The 19,148-nt window shown below is 39.3% G+C and overlaps 1 protein-coding gene and 1 long non-coding RNA gene across 3 annotated transcripts in view; one reads left to right on the top strand and one right to left on the bottom strand.

Annotated features, from left to right (window-relative positions):
- CCDC148 (coiled-coil domain containing 148) overlaps positions 1-19,148 on the top strand; it is a 231,698-nt gene that overhangs the window by 175,513 nt on the left and 37,037 nt on the right. For both annotated transcript variants that reach the window (XM_057505559.1, XM_057505560.1), the window contains exon 12: positions 9,752-9,870. In XM_057505559.1, the coding sequence (XP_057361542.1) occupies positions 9,752-9,870 (119 nt within the window). The remainder of the gene's footprint in view (positions 1-9,751; positions 9,871-19,148) is intronic.
- The window catches only part of LOC118911678 (uncharacterized), a 97,007-nt gene that overhangs the window by 40,744 nt on the left and 37,115 nt on the right, over positions 1-19,148 (bottom strand). The window lies entirely within an intron of this gene.

Genomic DNA, 19,148 nt, shown 5'->3' on the forward strand with positions numbered 1-19,148 from the left:
GGCCTAGACTTTTCTCTTGAACTCCGAACTCACACATCCCACTGCTTCAAATCTAATATGCCCCAAACATATTGTTTTTCTTTCCAAACCTACTCCTTTCCCAGTATTTCTTTCTCATCAAGTGGAAAACTATTCTTCCTATGTTCAGGCCAAAACCCTTGGTATTATCTTTGACCCTTATTTTCCTCCCACGTACTTCATACCCTCACCTATTGTCATGAATAGAAGGGTCTACCTTTCAAATCAGAACTATTACAATAACATCCTAATCTCCTTATTAATTGCTCTGCTTCCTCCTTTTCATTCCTACCCTCCACCTCCAGTCTATTTCCCACACAGCAGTCAGAGTAGTTACTAAAACTCATGTCAGATTAGGTCACTCCCTGAACTACACTCGGTATCTCTTGGATCTCACGTTTTACCACTCTCCCCCTCGCTCATGCTGCTCCAGCCATTCCAGCCACCTCCCTCCTTCATGGACACTCCAGCACACGTCCCCTTAGCCTGTGGCACCAGCTACTCTGTCTTCCCGGAATACTTCTCTCCCAGATGTCTGCATAACTCACTCTTTCCCTTCATTCAGAGTCCCACTCAAATGTCATTTTATGACAGAACACTTGTTAAAATATCAGCCTCCTTTCCTGTCACTCAATCCATTTACCCCACATTATTTTTTTCTTAGCATCTATCATCCCCCTGACATCTGTTTATTTATTGACTGTCTTCTCTTCCTCTCCTAGAGTGCAAGCCCCATAAGAAAATATTTTCTCTTTCTTCTTTGTCTTATCTCCAGTGCCTGGGACGGGGCACTCAGTAAACACTGGTCGTGCGAATGAATTGAATGGGCGAGCAGCACACACCTGTGCTTCGATGTTGAGCTATAGGGAAAAGCATGCCCAGCTAGGAGGCCCTGCAAAGGCGGGTGACCTTGAACAAGGTATGTAGGCTCTGTGAGGTTTTGCCTCCTCAACTGTAGGATGGGGTGTTTCGATTAAATGATTGCCAGAATCACCTCAGCTCTAAGAAGTCATGACTGTTCACTTTTCACTCTACCTGACATTTCAGACTGTGAAATTCAAATCCTCAGTATATACACTCCCTTCTTAATGAATAGTGAAAAGAGAGAAATTAAACTAGATTACAGACAAATTCATTTTAGTAATATCAACATATGACATGATCATTAGGCAATATTTCAATGTCCATACTGATAATAGGCCTTACTCCTAAAGAAGACAGGACGATTATTTTTTAATCCACCTGACATTTCAATTAAGAGGGAGATAACTAATGTGTTTACCCCAGAATACTCTCTTGGCTCATCAGGCTCTAGGGGCGTATAAGACTATATCATGGCAGAAAACAGCTATTGCCATTCTGGGTAGGCAGCTCTGCTATGGAAAAATCCTCACATAAGTGCCCAAAGTGAACACCATCTACAAGTGATTCATGTTATTTGTCTATGCACATAGACATCATCCACTTCCCAACAATTTATCATAAAAGGCATGAATACTGCTGTGCTGGCTGTCCTCCCCTTTCCATTCTGCTCTGTGTCCTAGAGAGTTGTCCTGTGTGGTTCCCTCGTCCTCTGGCTTCTGGCTGAGTTAGTCGAAGTGGACCGTAGAGATGAGGTTGCAGAGTGGGGTTGGGAGAGTTGTTCCCTTAGCTCCTTGCCCTGCAGGGTTGTGTTGACGGGTTGTATCCTCTACCAAGGGTCTTGGCTCCTGTCAGGTGGCCCTCCCCACACAGCCTCCTCTGACTGGTCCGTGATTGGTAATGCAGCCTGCCTACTGCATGATCCCCTGTGACCACCCTGCATTCCAGTCCCTTTGCCAACTGTCCCATTATTACATTCCTCTGGATTTATCCTTAGTTTGTGTGTGCCATCTGTTTCCTATTAGGGATCATTAAAATAGAAAAGTAGTAAGGGAATGAGAGACAAAAAATTAAGAGGATGGGAATACTGTTATGTCAGCAAGCCAAGACTAGAAAGGGGTGCTATAACTGAACATGGTTGAAGTCAAAAGAAAGCACTTAGCTCTTATTGGCTAATAATAGACAACATCCCAGCACATCAGGAGTTGGCACCACGTATTAAGGGGAGGAAGAGAAATCACCCAGTGGATAGAATTTTCAGTAGTTTTGCAGAAGAATCTAAATCAATCCTCATGTGGTATTGCATCAACCTTTATGCCTATGGCATAAAATTATAGTACTGTGAAACTTCTCTATAGAAAGTAAAAGTGATGCCACATACAAGGTGATTAAAAAAAAAAGTAAAAATGTTATGTATACAGTATTCTTGTCATCTGACTTGATACAGGAATAGAATTTGGAAGCTTCAGGAGTGAATATTAGTCATGTCCTGAGATGTTCCTTCTAACATTTGATTTTTCTTGGCCAGGCTTTTAGAAGACATGCTTTTGTAGTTATAAAGTACTTTATGTCCATTGTAGTTTTGAAAATATAAATAAGCACATGGAATACAATAAAAATCACCCAAAATTCTAAACCACTACCAAAAGAAAACTAACAATGGCCTTAATATTTTTCCATATATACTTGATTTTAACTGGAATCATAATACATATATTATTTTTAACCTGATTCTTTCAATTTATCAATGGATCTTGAATATGTTTCCTTGTTTTCCTACCAGATAACATTTAGTGTTTGCATAGTGTTTCATTATGTGAAATACTGCATTTAATCAAACTTCTTAATTGGGGTATAATAGTATTTCTAATTTTTCATCCTTTTAAAGATGTGATGAACATAGCTGTATATAAATCTTTGCATATGTCCCTGCTTATTCTTAAACTCTATTTCTTAATCCTTAAGGCTTTTGCTAGTTATTGTCTTATTTATTCTTCAGAAAGAGCATTATGATAAATGACTCTCGTGCCTATGGTTGATGTGCTTGCTTATCGAGTTAGAGACTGGTGGAAAAAATATTCAAGTTTAGGACACTGGTAACTAGCTGAAATACAAATAGTCTGAATTATGGGCTGAAAAAAGATCCATTAAATTTTAAAATACCAGGAAGGATGTTGATAAAATTGACTTTCTACTTTGCAAACCAAAGACCTAGCTTTAACTTCTTACCCATGCAGAGCATTTTCCCATATTCACATAATAAACGCTCTGCAAAGTAACTCATTTGGAGACAAATCGTTATTCAGAAGCTTCAGCAAGTCCCGGGTTGAAACCCACAGAGATCTCTGTAACACAGTATGGAAGAGATAATGTTGGCTGAAAGGTTTGGAGGGTAGAAGTGACTAAGTGTCCATCTTCAGCGCAGAAAACCTTTAGTCTGACTCCCATGGACAGCTTGGCTTAGAGAAGTACTTTGTTCCCATGCTCTCTGCAAGGATTAAATGTTCCTCCACACCCCTCATGACTCAGTGAATTGGCCCACGGATTGTCTTGGCCTATGGTTATTGTATTCTGGATGTTTTATTAATATGTTGGATTTAAGTGAGTTAATAAAAGAAAAGTATTCTGTGCAGTATTGCTTTTCACTGGATTCGTTTAGCAAATGTGTATCTTGCACCTCGCCTCTGAAAGGTGCGATACAAAATAAAAATAAATACTATGGTGTAAAGCATGTTCCTTACCCTCCAGAAGTTCACATAAATGTGTGAACAATATGTGATGAAATATAGATAATTTTCAAACTGATTATATAGAATGAGACTCATTCTTCAATTTGTGGTGGTTTATGTGATACAGATCTAAATGAAACAAATGGAAAAAATTTAAACCAAAAAAAATGAATAGTTTTTCGTTGAGAAGTCCTGTTATGTTTTTAAAATGCAACAACACCTATTGTATGTGGGGGTGCACATTCCAGGCCAAGAGTAGAAAACAGATCCATACGATGCAAGGAATTAGCTAAGTAAATTAGAATCTAGAAAGTTGGATCAGAATTGCTTTATCTCAGTGATTTATGAGGAATGGAACTAGATATTTGGAACTTCACATTTCATGTGTTTTGTGTACCTGGTTAAGAATCATGACCTTCTCCTGAATAAGTCATTAAAGCCTTTGAAATAGTGGCCTGGGAACAAGGTACAGAAGTCTGTTCAGATTCAACACCACACAGACTGCTTGAAATCAGAGAGCAAACTGTCTTCCTACTATAATGCTTTAGCCCTAACTTTCTGCTTTCTATATGTAAACGAGAAATTCTTATTTCATGCTGAATTATAATTCTTGGACTGAAGTAGTGAAAAAATATAATTTAATGGTTGTATAACGTTAGTCCAAGTTTTTAAGAATTAAATTCTTCTGTACTCTCATACCATAAACATCATGTTTACTGGCAGACTTTTGAATAAGAAATGAATTGTTTTGGAAGATCACAAAAATAAGTGGGATATAAAAATGATCTTCAACTCTTTGAAAAGATAGCATAGCATTCTTTTGGTTCATAAATCTATGTAGAGAATAGTTTCTTGAGTTTATTTACACTTGTACTGGCTCAACTTTAACAAAATTAGCAAAATTTGGATTATGAAAAAGGAACATCTAATACAAATCAGATATAATAAGGGGAGATGGAGGATGATAAGGAAGGGCCTGTTTTGCTTTTCAGAAAAGCAAACTTTTTCTAGAAACCTCATCTAAAAGTCAAGAGACAAGATTTAAATTCACCTGTTACCACTTGCATGAACTTTCTGATTCCCCTATCATTGGAATGTTGCAAGAATCACTCATGAAGTGTAAAGAATAGAGCATTTAACTGTCTCAACAAATGTCCCAAAGGGCTAGTTAAATATCCTTAGCTTTAAATTTAGTTTGAGCCTTACAAAGCCAATAATTCTTGACACACACTTCCTGCTCCTATTAATTGATGAAAAGTGAATGGAAATGTCTTTAGGGGAGTGCTTACTTAGTTGAAACTTTACCATCCTGCAGATAAAACTGCTGGCTTGGTTCCCATCCACAACTTTGTTATTCTCGGACCAGAGACCAGATGAAACTTCCATTCACCTAACAATGATCAGTTAATCCCTATTTTGTCTCAGACATGATTCAAGCTACTAGGGAAATAAAGATAATAATACAGATCAAAATGGAAAGTGCTATGCTAAGGATACATAAATAGTGTCTTAGAAGATACACCTAACTATGTCTGGAGGAGAGGCAGAGGGAAGAGGGATGAAAAAGCAATGCTAAAATTGAGCCTCAAAGAATGGACAGGAGGGATTTAGCAGGCACTAAGGCAGGGCATAACATGCCAGGCATGTAGTAAATACCCAAACATAACAGTAACCAGCCAGTGGCAGACCCTCATGGCAAAGAATCATGAAAGAGAATAAACCTTAATCAAGGTACCAGAAAAGGAGGTGACATTTTTTCTTGGAGGGTTTGGAGCGAGATTTAAGGAGGAGATGGCATTTGTTCTGGTCGTAAAGGTGGAGTAAGATTGACAGGTGGAGGAGGGGAATGAAGTCATTCAGCTGAGAAAACTCTGTGAAGGATAGATAAGTATGAAGGCGCATGGTCACCCTCTCTTCTGTTTACATTCTCACCCTAAGAGATTTCATCTAGTCCTGTGGCATCAAATACCATTGGAAGTGGATACCACCTTAATTTAGACCTCGAGCCATGAATCCTCTCTTGAGCCACCCATCTGTCCCTCTAGCTGTTTTCTAGAGTTCTCTAGAGCTTAAAAGTCTTAGAGTCATGTCAACTGTTTTAATGTTCAACATTGAGCTCCTGATTGTCTTTTGTTTCCAAACCTGTTAACTTCCAATCTTCCATCTCAGTTATTGTTCTCATCATACAACCAGTTACTCTAGCAGAAACCTAGGAATCATCCTTGATTTCTTTTTCCTTCAGCCTTCATAACCGACCCCTCAATGAGAACTCTGACTCCACTCAAGAACAATCTCACATGTGAGCACTTCATTTTCAGTGTCCAGGTGATCATTTTTGCCTTATTCTCCTATTTGGTCTCCTGTTTCTGCTTTGTTCCTCTGCTGTGCATTTTCACTCAGTGGCGTCTTTCAAAAATCCAAGTCAGATCATGTCACTCCTTGCTTTAAATGCTTCATTAGCTATCCCTTGTTTCTAGAACCAAATCCTTGCGTAATCATCTAGCCTCCATCTAGCTTGTCAATCTCACCTCCAGTCTTAACTCAAACCACCTGCTCTAGCTGCGCTGGCTTCTTCCCAATTCTGAACATGTGCAAGGTCTTTCTCAGGGCTATTGCACCTAACGCATCCACTTCCTGTAGCGATCCCCTCCATCTGTTTCCATGGTTGTCTCACTCTCATCTTTCAAATTTTGATTCAGATGCCATTAAAAAATGTTTTCTAATAGTTCTACCCAAATGTTCCTAAATCATTACTATACCTATTTCCGTTGTAAAACTTAACATGCAATATTCTGTTCATTTGTTCATGTGTTTATTATCCCTCTCTCTTTCTAGAAAGTCCCAGCTCAGTGAGACAGAGGCTTTCTCTTTAAGCACAGTGTCCCAAGTACATAAAACAGTATCTGGTTTAAAGCGTGTGCTCAATAAATAGTTGTTGAACAAATGAATGCCCAAGTCAGTAATGTTGTTAGACTACAGATAAGGGTTGGTATAATCAAATACACAGAGACATTCTGTAAAATGAGAACTGAAAAAGATAGTTTGGTTTGGTCACTGCAGGTCACTGGCGATTTGGAGTGAGAGGCAGAGGCAGGAATGCGATGAATGAGTAGTAAAAGGGGAGATGTGAAGTTGGAGAATATTAAGTCTTCTAAGATGCTTGACTGAAAAGGGAACAATGAAGGGTGTGGAGTTACAGTCTTGGGAATCTAAAGAAAGTCCTTTTAAATTTTTGTTCATGAGAGATTATTTGTGTGTATTTCCATGTGACAAGGAAACAGCAAAGACCAAGAGGTTGAAGGTAGGGAGGGTGGAGGGGGGCAAGGGTATATGACGGAGTAAGATTGTGGAAATGATGGAATTGGGGAATTGGATCTGGAGGCCAGGTGAGGGACAGTCTTGGACAGAAGGAAGGACACCTCTTCCTCTAGGGGCAGAACATCAGGAAAGGTGTCTTTTAGAGTTTCTATTTCCTCTTATAAAAGTGAAGAGGCAGAGGCAGGTATGGAGCTCAATGAGTACACAGGTTTGGGAATACCAACATGAGAAAGTGAGAGGTATTGACAAGGCATTCATAAAAGGTATGCTGTCAATGAAAATTCACTTGAAACTCTAAATCTGGTGCCAGTTTCCTCAGTTGTGTAATTCATTCATCAACTAAATATTTATTATGTATGTACTATATTCTAGATACTTCCGTTGCCGTTAGAAGGCCAAGATAAATAAGTCAGTTTCTGTAGTCCAGTGGGGAAAGAAAAAGTATACTAATTAGCAAAAGCATTGTGATGAGACCTATACTAGAGTAATAAAATTATATGACCAGAACACAGAGGAGGGGAAGATTCTGCTCATATAATTGATGGCTATAATTGAAGATTTCAGAATTGGAATTCTACAACATAGAATCCTAGAGGAGGCGGTAGCTCACTGCAATAGAGGAAGTCAGGAAACTGAGATTAGCAGGTTGGAGGCATATTCAGACCGATGCTTAAGTTTCCTAGGAAGTGGGGAGGAATTGTTTTGGACAGTAATTCCTGTGAGGCTGTGACTCTCATATCTGAATTCTTGATAAGTAGTTGAGAGTGACCTGGAAATCCACACATGCCAGTGATAAGGACAGGTAGGGGCTGACAGAGCCAGGTAGTGTACACATCAGAGGAAGAAAACATTGTACACGAGAGGGATCTCACAGGGCTGAAAGTAGCAGTGACCAAGGAGGGAAATGCCCAAGCCCTTCCCCAGCCTCTTGGCACATGGAGCGTCAGAAGATGAGCATTCTTCCCTCAAGAGAATTTCAGTCAAAACAGTGACATAGTATTCTGAAGTTGGAAGATACAGGGGACTTTGTGTGTGATGACAAAGGGTTCAGAGGGCCCAGCAGAAAGCACTGGGAAGGGGGAAAACTTATGCATGTAAGAGTGTGTGGAGAAGAGAGGGAGGGAAATAGAGAGAGAGAGAGAGAGAGAAGCTTATGCTGCAGCAATGGCCGAGGATACCAGAGTCAAGGATGGGAATGACTGGTTCTGGGATGCCAAAGGCCCTCAGGTGTGACGTCCTTGGTGCCTGCACAGAACAGTGCACCAAATGGTGGTGTCAGCGATCTGAGGATCCCAGCAACCTGGTGCTGGTCCACGTGTAGTCAAGGGATTGTGAGCAAAATGACCACTAACTTCCCTCCAAGGCCCGTGCTGGGAAGAAGTGGACATCACTGGCCTGTGGAACCCAGAGGAAAATGCTCTTTAATCCATTATCGGTTCTCCTTCAGTATTTAGTTTTGAAGTAGCTTTATTTTCTCTGATTATGGAAGAACTTATATTCCTTGCAAAATAATAATGTAACACAGAAAGGCATAAAGAATAAACTAAAGATCACTTATAAGCCCCAGAGGGAGACAGTATAATCATTGTTAAGATTTCCATATCTGGCATTAACAGAATGCCCTGGAACTTACCAGTTAGGACTCTGAAATGTACCTTACCAGCCAGCGTCTCCCTTCTTTCCCTCTCCGATCATCTTCGGTCTGCTCCCGTCCTGGCTGCACCTCTGCTCCCCCTGAGTTCAGATCTCAGTCATCTCTGCAGCTCATGTAGTTGTCCAGTAAGCGCTGAATGGACGTCACGGCCGTGGCTGCCGGTGTCGCAGACCCTGCTGCCAGTTTGTACGGCTGAGGCCACGCTGCTAGGACAAGTCTAGAAAATACTTAGCTTTTCATATTCGCTTCTCAAAAAGGAAAAATGCCACATTGGGGCGAGGCTGACACCTCCTCTGTAGCAGAGCCTCTGCCGGCACTCACTCCCCGTCAGTCACCATTGAGCCGCCCTGTTTTCCCAGCGGGATTTAGTCTCTTGGCCCGGGCACAGGAGGCAGGCGACAAGGCTGAACGGGCCTCCGTCAAATAAGCATGAACTTCAGCTGCAGCATCAGTAGGCGAACCCTGAGTAATGATTCCAGCCCCCTGAAAACAGCAACGTGTACTTCTGGTTTTCTCATTTCTGCCTCCATTTCCAGAGAAGGGAAGTCAACCCGGTCTAGAAAGAACAATGCTTTCACCTTTATGAGCTTGATAAATTTGTCCTTTATTTTACCACATAAGTCAGAACTGCTATGTATCACAACCCTGCTAATTTTTTCTTTTCCTTCTCCCTCCCACCTATCTCCTGCCACTTCCCCAGAAGCATAAAGCTTTCAGCATCCTGCTGTCCATTAGCATAAATAAACTCATGCTTTCAAGGTAAAAATAGGTTGAATGCTGTATTTGTTAAAGACCAAATTACCATAAGAGTATAAAAATATTCTTGAGTAACAGGTAGATCATATACTTTGGAGACAATAACATGCTTTTATTGTGGTTCCCTGAAAGTCAATTATTTTAGCCGTAGGTTAAAACCTTAGGTCTCAGCACATCACATTTCCACTCCAGAAATTGTTAAAGTATGTGGTTTCTTAGGACATGTACCTTCGTGTTTTAATTTATTTTTTCTGTTGGCAGTGTATCATAGGCAGACATAAGAAACAAAAAAAGATTGAGTGCCATTTAAATTCAATCTTAGCTCTACAAACCGATGGGTAATGGTGTTACAACATTTCTCCTTGTTTTCACATATCTGTGTTAACTCAAATTTTATGTAACATTTATACCATAGATAAGAAAATACTGGGCTAAAAAAGAACAGAGGTGGCAAGAAATGGAAATGAGAGATCTTCGGCGTCTAGAAAAATTGAAGAAATTGATGGCTGAACAGTCAGTAAAAGACAGAGAAAGGTAAAAGAAAAATTTTAAATAGTGTCGTAATGGAGGTGACGAAGGAGTCTTCTGTAATGCATTAGGATAAATGATATCAGAAGGATCATTTTTTTCTAAACTTAATATATCCTTAAAATATTTATACTCACAAATGGGCAAAATAATATTTATGATATATTCTAAACCCTCATGTTCATATATGAATCTCTAGTTTTCCATTTTGTCTCTTAGATAGCTTCCTAGTTAAAACCCTCACAGAGGATTACATAGTGTTTGATTGCCCACTGTGTGCATGAAATGATATTGGCTGCTGCTGTGACTTAATATTTTGACCCAGGAGGAGGAAACCATTATTCACATAAGAAGGGAGATCCATTTATGGCTAAGGCTAGGGAACAGAGTACATAATTATACTGTGCTATGTGGAAGTCATTCTAGTACACTTAAGATGTACCCTATATCAGAAAAAATGTGAATTTCCTAGAATAATGTAATTTTAAAGCTGAAAGGACATTTGAAATCAACTACCCCAGTCTCCTCATTTTATGAATAAGTATACTGAGAAATTAAAATTATTTTTCCAAGTTTACTGTATCAATCAGGGTCAATGAGAAGACAGAGACAGTAATTTGATTAGGGAAAGTTTAAGATAAAGAAATATTAATTCTAACAGAAAATCTCTGTTATATAAAGGGATAAAGAGAACTTTAAAGAATGCCCCAGAGCTGAGGGAGGGTTCCCATGGAAGAAACAAATTTGGAAGTGGGTCTCCTCTCTCCATGGTTGGGGTTCAGACCTCACTGTAGAATGTGGGGTTGTGGCCCACTGCATGGTGGAGAAGTTCTTGGAGGGGCTCAACCAAAACTTGTTCCCACAGTCACTGGGCAAGCAGGAAACACCCTGCTCAGCTGCAGGAGGCCAAAGCTGCAGGCCCATCACTGGGATGCTTGCAACACTCAGTGGGAATCTGACCACAGAGGTGACCATGGGGAACATGAGAATTCCCTTGGTCCAAGTGCCACTGGGTGTCACCCGCACATGCTGCTGGCAGCCACATGGAAGGAGCAGGAAGGGGTAAACACTGGAACCAGAAAGGAAAGCCACTTTCTTCTTCCATGTTCCTCCAGCACCCCTTCCTGACAGAGCTTAACATTGTGCCAGCTGCAAGGGAGAAATAGTTATACAGCCCAACTCTATTTTCATCTAGCAGACAATGAAGGGTGGACTTGGAGCTGAAACAAACTGGTAACTGGCATAGTTATCTAGTTTAGCTATCTTCTGAATAGATTTTCACAAAATAAGGCTAGGTCTTTCATCTTGTAACACAAATCGCAGTAAATTTCCTCTACAATTAGTTGTTTTTTTAAACAAATTGCCTGGAATTCTCTGTGCTTTCTGTTCAGTTTTATTGTGAACCTGAAACTGCTTTAAAAAAATAGTGTGTTTAAAAATTGCCCCTTAGACTCATACCTAACTGTGGAGGACATAACCATTTTATAAAAGGTCCTCTTGAATCTAGGAAGCTTCCTCTATGACCTGTGAACAGTTCCCTCAAACTCCAGTTACCAAGCTTGCAGAGCAATCTGGAGTTCCACATAGATGCCAGGAAATTCCTAATGATTTCCTAGATGAAATGTACATTATTTTCCAGGTATTTTAGAGTTGAGTTTACTCTATTATGGAGAAAGCCAAGGATATAGCAAAGCCAGGGCTCAAGGCCAAGAGGTGAAACAGCCAATGAGAAACCAGTTATATATTAATTCAAGATGTAAGTGGATACCCGTAGACAGGCCATGCCATGGCTCAGAGACAAACCCCCACAAACAGCTAAATACTAAAGGACCAGGCAGAGGTGGGGGGTCCCAAGACTGGCTGGATAGCCTGAAATTATGCTGGGGCAACAAAAGAGAGCCAGGAATTAAAGGGGGAGGGAAAGATAGAACATATGTGAGAATCCCAGCCTCTAGGAGACATGTTTCTAATAGAATCTCCTCTCATAGCCAAGGAGTTGCTTTGATTACAGAGCCATTTCAGTGTTTCCTGTCCCAATAATTATCAAGATTAGCTGACTCTGAATTCCAGTTGAAAAGCAAATCAGATTAATCTACATTCCATAACAGGAAAAACAGGCATGTTATAGTGAAAAAAATACTAATGACTAGGAACTAGGAGACCACGGTTTTAGTCCTAAATCTTTTAATAGTGTATGACCTGGCAAAAGTCATTCATTTAACCTCTACAGGGTTCTGTTTTGTCCTTTATAAAATTGAGCTAGATAATTTCTGAGGGCTCAGTAGGCTATCAGCTTTCAAGGCTTTACAATCTATGTGCTCAACTCATGGGAGATGTTGTAGATTTAGATAATTATGAATCCAGTGCTTGTATATCAGTGGGAAATGAGTGAAGAAGGCTATTAAAATAGCAAGATGATATGTCAGGAAATAATTATCAGAAAATTTTGGATGACATTGTAAATAAAAGCATAGGCCTCATTCTCTGATTTAGGGAGATGGAGCTCAACATGTAAAAATTGCTGGTAACTTTTGCTTCTGACAAGAACCAGAAATTGTGTTCTTTTTTAACCATCCTGACTCTAAGAAATTTTGTTGATTGGTTAAAATGCTTTCCTCTACTACTGAAATGCAATATAAAAATCTCATGTTTGATATTTAACTATAAGCACACTTTTCTTTTATCATAATAAGAAGGCTTGAAAGTTTCCAGATCTGTGTGTATTCCAAAAATACACACACACACAGAGTCTTGAGGATTTGAAACTTTTATTTCCTTCTTCTATCTTTTAATTCTAAGATCAAGTTTTTTAGAAACATTCATAAATCAGCACATATATTAGGTTGAACCATAAGAAAATTCCATTTCTTAGAGTCCAAAATGGTTAATACTGGCAATTTCATGTGACTCAACACAATAAAAAATATAACAATTCATTTCAGTTATTAATTATATATCCCTTCTCAGTTGATTACAATCTTTTTATTGAAATTGTTTTTGCCAAAGTTTTCACTAACCTTCTAATTTTTTAATGCTCTATTTTCATTCTCAAAATGCCATAGACGTTAAGAGGAAAGGTTCTACAATCAGATTGTCGGCTTTATCCTTTATAGCTGTGTGACTTTTGGATAAGTTATTTAACTTCTATGCTTCAATTTCTTCATCTGTACAATGAGGACATATGTCAACCTCATAGGATTGTTGCAAGGATTAAGTAAGATATTAAATATATACTGACTTCCTGGCACATAGTAATCACATTTAATGAATATTTACTATCAATTGCCTTTTAAAACATGAGATAACTTCTAACATATTTTTTATCAAAATGTTTAAGCATTTTGAGTATTTTTAAAAAATGCAATAATGAGGACATTCTTATGAAAAATAAAGCATTAAGATTAAAGCAAAAGTTCCTCTTGATCACCCCCCTCATGCAACCTCTTCTCTAGAGGTCCTTTATATTACTAGTTGTTTAATTCATATACATACGTACTATCTATATGTATCTACATAAAAATGAATTTAAGAACGACAACAGAAAACCAATGCATTTTGCAATGTAATACCATTGTATAAACCCCAGCTGCTGTAACAAAATACCGCAGACTGGCTGGTGGCTGAAACAACAGAAATTTATTTTCTCATGGTTCTGGAGGCTGGAAGTCCACAGGCAAGGTGCCAGCATGGCTGGTTTCTGGCAAGAACTCTCTCTGGCTAACAGACAGTGCATTCTCCTTTTGCACCCATAAGGAGGAAAGAGAAAGACAGCACACTTTTTGGTTTATCTTCTTCTAAGGGCACAATCCCATCCTGACGCCCCACTCTCATAACCTCATCTAAACCTAATTTCTTCGTAATGGCCTCATCTCCAAATACCACCACACTGGGGGCTAGGACTTCAACATACGAATTTTGGAGGGACATATTCCGTTTATCACATGATTTGTGTTAAAAAAAATCACGTATGTACAAATTACCTGTTTACTATTAATAACTATTGGTTGCTGCTAGCATGCAAGGTTTTTGTGCCCATTGGAAAAGGTGCCCCCTTCTAGTGGCAAAGTGCATAGAGCCCCCACCGGAAGTAAAATTAGGAAAAGGAAAGACCCCCTTTTTGAGTCAGGGCACACAGCCTGACAAGCAGCAGCAAAGCCTGACGTCATTCCCCGTTTATACTGCTGGTCAGGCGTCACTTTTGCAAAGCACAAATTTCAAAATGATACATGGTATCTCTGTAAATAGACCTACATAATTATTTTTAAAAACGATGCATTATCCATGTTTCTCCTAAAATTTAACCATCTGGAATTTATTTTCATGAGTGAGATGAGCTAAGTGTCTAACTTTCATTTTTTGGTCCAAATTGATAACCAACTATCCCAACACCAATTATTTAATGATTCATCCCTACCCACTGATTTGAAATGCCCACCTTTTTTATGCTTATACTTCCAATTATGCTTTTATATCCATATGGACTCAATTAGATTAGATAAAAACTAATCTATATTTAAATGTCTACATCAATACTACGCTGTTCTAATGATTCTGTTTTGCTATCTGATAGAACAAGTGCTCACGCATTGTTCTTTTTAAAAAACTCTTAATTATTCTTATGTCAAATTTAATTTTAAACATCCTGTTGATGTTTTACATGGAAATTTTGTTCAGGAGAGCTGCCATATATACCAAATTTAGTCTTCAGTCTAGAATCATACTTCGAGAATAGCTCTCCAGTTAAGTTCAAGGTTCTTTAGAAGATGTCATAGTTTTTTTATGGTGATGGACTGGGAATTATTTTGGAAAAAGTAGAAATTGGACTCAGAAGCTGATTATAAATTTTCTTTAGTAGCTATGTGAGAAAAGGTGTCTGGACTAGGAAGTGGCTGTGGGAACACAGAAGTGACAGATGTTTGTGAAGTTAGGTAAAATAAGGCTAACTCTCTTAATTGAGAATGGAGATTGAGGAAAGACATTAGAAAGAACCAAGATCCTGAATGTTATTAAGCTTTCTTTGTTCTCTTAGTTGAAAGCTTTAGTTGTTTTGTTTTTCAGCATCTTTTATTTTCTAATGAATTCATTGGCTATTTTTTTTTCTGTATATCTTTGGCCACAGTCTACAAGGTTTGAGATATGTTTTTATTAACCTAATTTCTAAACAGAATACATGTTGATTTGATCTCCTAACAGTAGATTGGTAGATATTGGAGTGCTTGCCAAATGCAAGGTTGTAGATAGTTTTCAATATGTTCTACTTCTCTACTTTCCATGTAAAATTTCATTAAAATGTGCAAAAATTCAACGTGCTTTCCAGGAAGCTACCGACGCTGCTACTTTTAATGTTTAAAAAACTTGTTTATTATTTAAAAACCTGTCCATTTATTACTTATATATTACAAATCCCCATTTTAAGTGTGCAATTAAATGATTTTTAGCAAATTAGTTGTACAACCGTAGCTATAGTCCAGTTTTAGATCCCTTACATCACCCTAGAAAGATCTGTCATGCCTATTGCATTAATCAATAATGAGATAATTTAAGTTCTTTTTTTCTTTGAAATCTGCCGTACATTTTACACTTTCAGGACATTTCAATTTGGACTTGTCACAGTTCAAGTGCAAAATAGCCTCATGTGGTTACTGGATACCATACTGGCCAGTGGAGGTGTGCAGGAAAGCTTAGTGGCCTCCTGGCAATGGAGGTTTGAGTAGCAGGTCTTCCTGCAGATTGTCTTATAGAATCGATATCATATTTTATATAGATTTTGAACTCTGCTTTTATCGTCATCTTGCATTTTTCAGGTCTTTACTACCCTTGCCAGGATGCCCCTGGTAGTTCTTGTCTCTGGGAATGGGCTCGCTGCTTATGCAGTCCACTGGACGCACTGAGCCTCAAGGTGTGGGCCAACATACGCTGCTGCCATTGCCTCTGGGCCTGAGGTCCCTCCTCCAGGTCTTGTCAGCACTGGTTTTTCCAGCAAGCAGCCGGCACTTCCAGTAAGGCCTTGTGCAAGCTCTGAGGAACAAATAGTTTGTCTTGCAGTTTCCAAACACTCCCCTTTATTCCGGTGTCATGCTTGACAGGATGCCGTATTCAATGCAGAGCTTCCCTGGGAGGCACTTTATACTGGGGAGGTGGGGAGTTAGCCCCATGTTCGTGGCTCTTCCATAGCTATCTCAGCACTGCTGCTGAGCCCAAACCATCAGTCTGATTCACCAAGGGGTAGAGAGTGATGGAGCTGGTATCCCAGAGCATCACCTTTTCTTCTTCCCATTCCAGTGGAATGGCCAAAAGGGAAACATGATTTCCAGCAGAAAAACATAGATGAAGATACTATGTTCAAAATATTGTTTTTGTATTATCTATATAAAGAAAAAGCCTAGGAAGAAATATACCCCTATGAAAACAGTATATGTCTCTGGGTAATGAAATGAGGGATAGATTTCATTTTCTTTTGTATTGTCCAAAATTTCTACAATGAGCTTATCTTTCTGACAGTAAGAAAAAACCCACAGCAGTGTTAAAAATTATAATTAGAAAAACTTCCCATTTTCCTTGACTCCTTGGCTGTGGACTTCAAATTGGCCATTACAAGCGGAAAGTAATGTGAAATATATCGAAAAGTAATCCAAGTACATTAAATAGAAGATGGCCTTTTCAGGTAACAGAGATAGCAGCCTTCAAAACACATGTAAGAACATGAACTTCTCTTGTTTTTAACCACAATGTTTAGTCCTTGTCTTACCTAGTTTCTCTAGTTCTTCTAGAGGTTGCTTCTCTAGTAATCTACCTCCTTGCCATTTGACCTCTTATGGCTTCGGCACCTCCTGCTGGGAGCTAAACTCTCTCTACTTGCATGACCCATTCTTTCTTTTCCTTTCTCCCAGAGGTGGCAAAGCACTTGTTCCCCACAGCCTTCCTGCTGGGGCCAGTGCCCCAGTGCTAGTCACTGCATCGTGTAGCTCTGTTTCTCTGCAAGCTCTGTAAGTTCTGTTTCTTTTGTTGTTGGGTAATTTTAAGAATATTTGTATTACTTCCAAAACCTTTCTTTACTTAGTATTCTCTATGTTAGATATGTTAGGTAGCAAGATAGACCCAAGCACCCAGGGAAGGGGAAGGTAAGGTTCAAGGAAAAAAAACTACCCAAACTCTGCCCGGGTAGGGGAATCCCAGTGAAGACAACAAAGGCTTTGCAGGGAGAGAACTTCTTGCCTATCTGGCCACGCCAAACCCATCCCAACCCGGTCCCAGTGCAGCAATCAAATAAAACTAAGAACTGGGCAAACCACACCTCATCATAATCTCATTAAAATAAAATTTTGTTCCCCGCTTCCATGGGCTTTTCCATGTGCATTTTGGGAAAAGACATGCACACCAAAAAGAATGGGTGTATAGAACTGTCAATCAAATGACCTTACCCTGTCAATCAAAGAAGTGCCTGCCTGCTGGCTGGGGCCTGATAAATAGACCCTCCCCTTAAAGTTCGGCCCCTTTGTCTACCTTGACTCTGGCCTGTTTCTCCCTTGGGATGTATTCAAATAAAACTTTTACTCTGCTTTCCTCTTGTGTCTCTGCCTCTCAATTCTTTGCTGTGGGGGGCAAGAACAGAGGAGAACAAAACAAACTCAGCCAGTAACATACACACAGGGAGGAGCAGAAACCAAGGGCATGTATGTAGTGGTCATATCTCAGTATTTTTTGTCTGTGGTGAGCGTCATTGTTTCCCATTACCATTGAAAGTTACAGTGTAAACAGCAATTAGATCACCTTTCTGTGCACAGGGACCTCTCTCCACTTGTTAACTTTTGTCTTTGTAAATATTTGTTAAAGTGTTCAATCTCTAACTTTTCTGAAGTTCAGCTCTCTTGCAACTAACATATATTCTTCCTCGTATTTGCCAATTTTGTTTCTACAAGGTATGATATGATTGTGGCATTTCACTTACTTATATTCATTACTGTTCCTTGTAATTTAATAAATACTCTGCTTTTTCCATTTCCTTCCTTTGTAATAATTTTAATGTATTTTTAAACATTTCTAACTATATGCTCTAGAAGGTAATTTTAAATATTTCTAAAGGCAGATTTATTTGGCTGAGCAGCTCCTGTGGATACCATTTCATAACCAGAAAACTGAATGAAGCCAGGCGCAACCAGCAAATGGGAAGTACTGGTTGTAGGAGCTTCACTGGTCAGTGGTGATGCACTGAAGCAATGGGGGTCCATTCTTTGCTACAAAAGAACCACCTAGGGAGAATTCAAAGGTCCTTCCGCCCAGGCCGAGCCAGAATCTCTAATGATAGGATTTTAGCTCCAACAACTCTTTTAAATCCTCAGGAGATTCTAAAGTGCAGTGAAGTTTGAGAACCAGGATACTAGAGTTCTTTCTATACTTTCTGAAGTGTAATCATATATTGAGTTCTTAAGTAGATCCTACTTCATTGTTTTTTAGAAGTGTTCCTATTTTCTCTTTTCCCAGTGCAATACCCTCACTGAAATAGTTCAGGGAAGTCATGTAGGTGAAACTTTATATTCACAGAGGAGTTTACCAACTGTTAGCAATCCTCTGCAATCAAAAATCTTGCATGTGTAGGGATCAAGGGCAGGCCGTCTCAGTATGTGTCACTGTGACATGCGGATTATTTTGAGCTGAAAACCGGTAGGGCCAGAAAGACTCAGAAAAAAAACTTTGACCTCCCACCCCACAACTGCATAAAAATAATTTAAATAGAAGCCTTGCTCCAGAATAAGAGCTATCCCCTTAGATAGCTATATTGTAATGTAAACTAGGTGTGGTAGACAGGTAGGATGTGGTTAAGTCTGTCAGAATTCCTTTGTGTGCCCCCCTCAATGTTTCTGGGTGGCCCAGCAAACATTTGTATACTAAATATTTACTCTTCTCCTATTCCTGTGAATTCTTCCCTTTCCTTTGAAATCTCAGACTCCTACCCCTCCTCCTCGCTCAGGATGACATACACACCTCATTCTCCCTGACTCTCTTTGGAAGCCATGTCTATGGCTTCCCCCTACCTATGTAACTAAACTTTGATATTTTCTCTTGTTAATATAGCTCATGTCAATTTGATTCTTAGGCCAGCTAGAAGAACCTCAAGGGGTAGAGAAAATTTCTTCCTCCCCAACACTTTTCTCTTCAAGCAGGTTTGCACGTGCACACGCACACAAGCTTCATGGAGAAAGCTTTGCTTTCTTTCTGTGGTAACCAAACACTAGTTTTCAGTGATTTCCAGAAGAGGAGAGTTGCCCTTTGTTGTGTGACAATAC

This window comes from Manis pentadactyla, chromosome 8 (assembly GCF_030020395.1).
Source record: "Manis pentadactyla isolate mManPen7 chromosome 8, mManPen7.hap1, whole genome shotgun sequence".
Lineage (NCBI taxonomy): Eukaryota > Metazoa > Chordata > Mammalia > Pholidota > Manidae > Manis > Manis pentadactyla.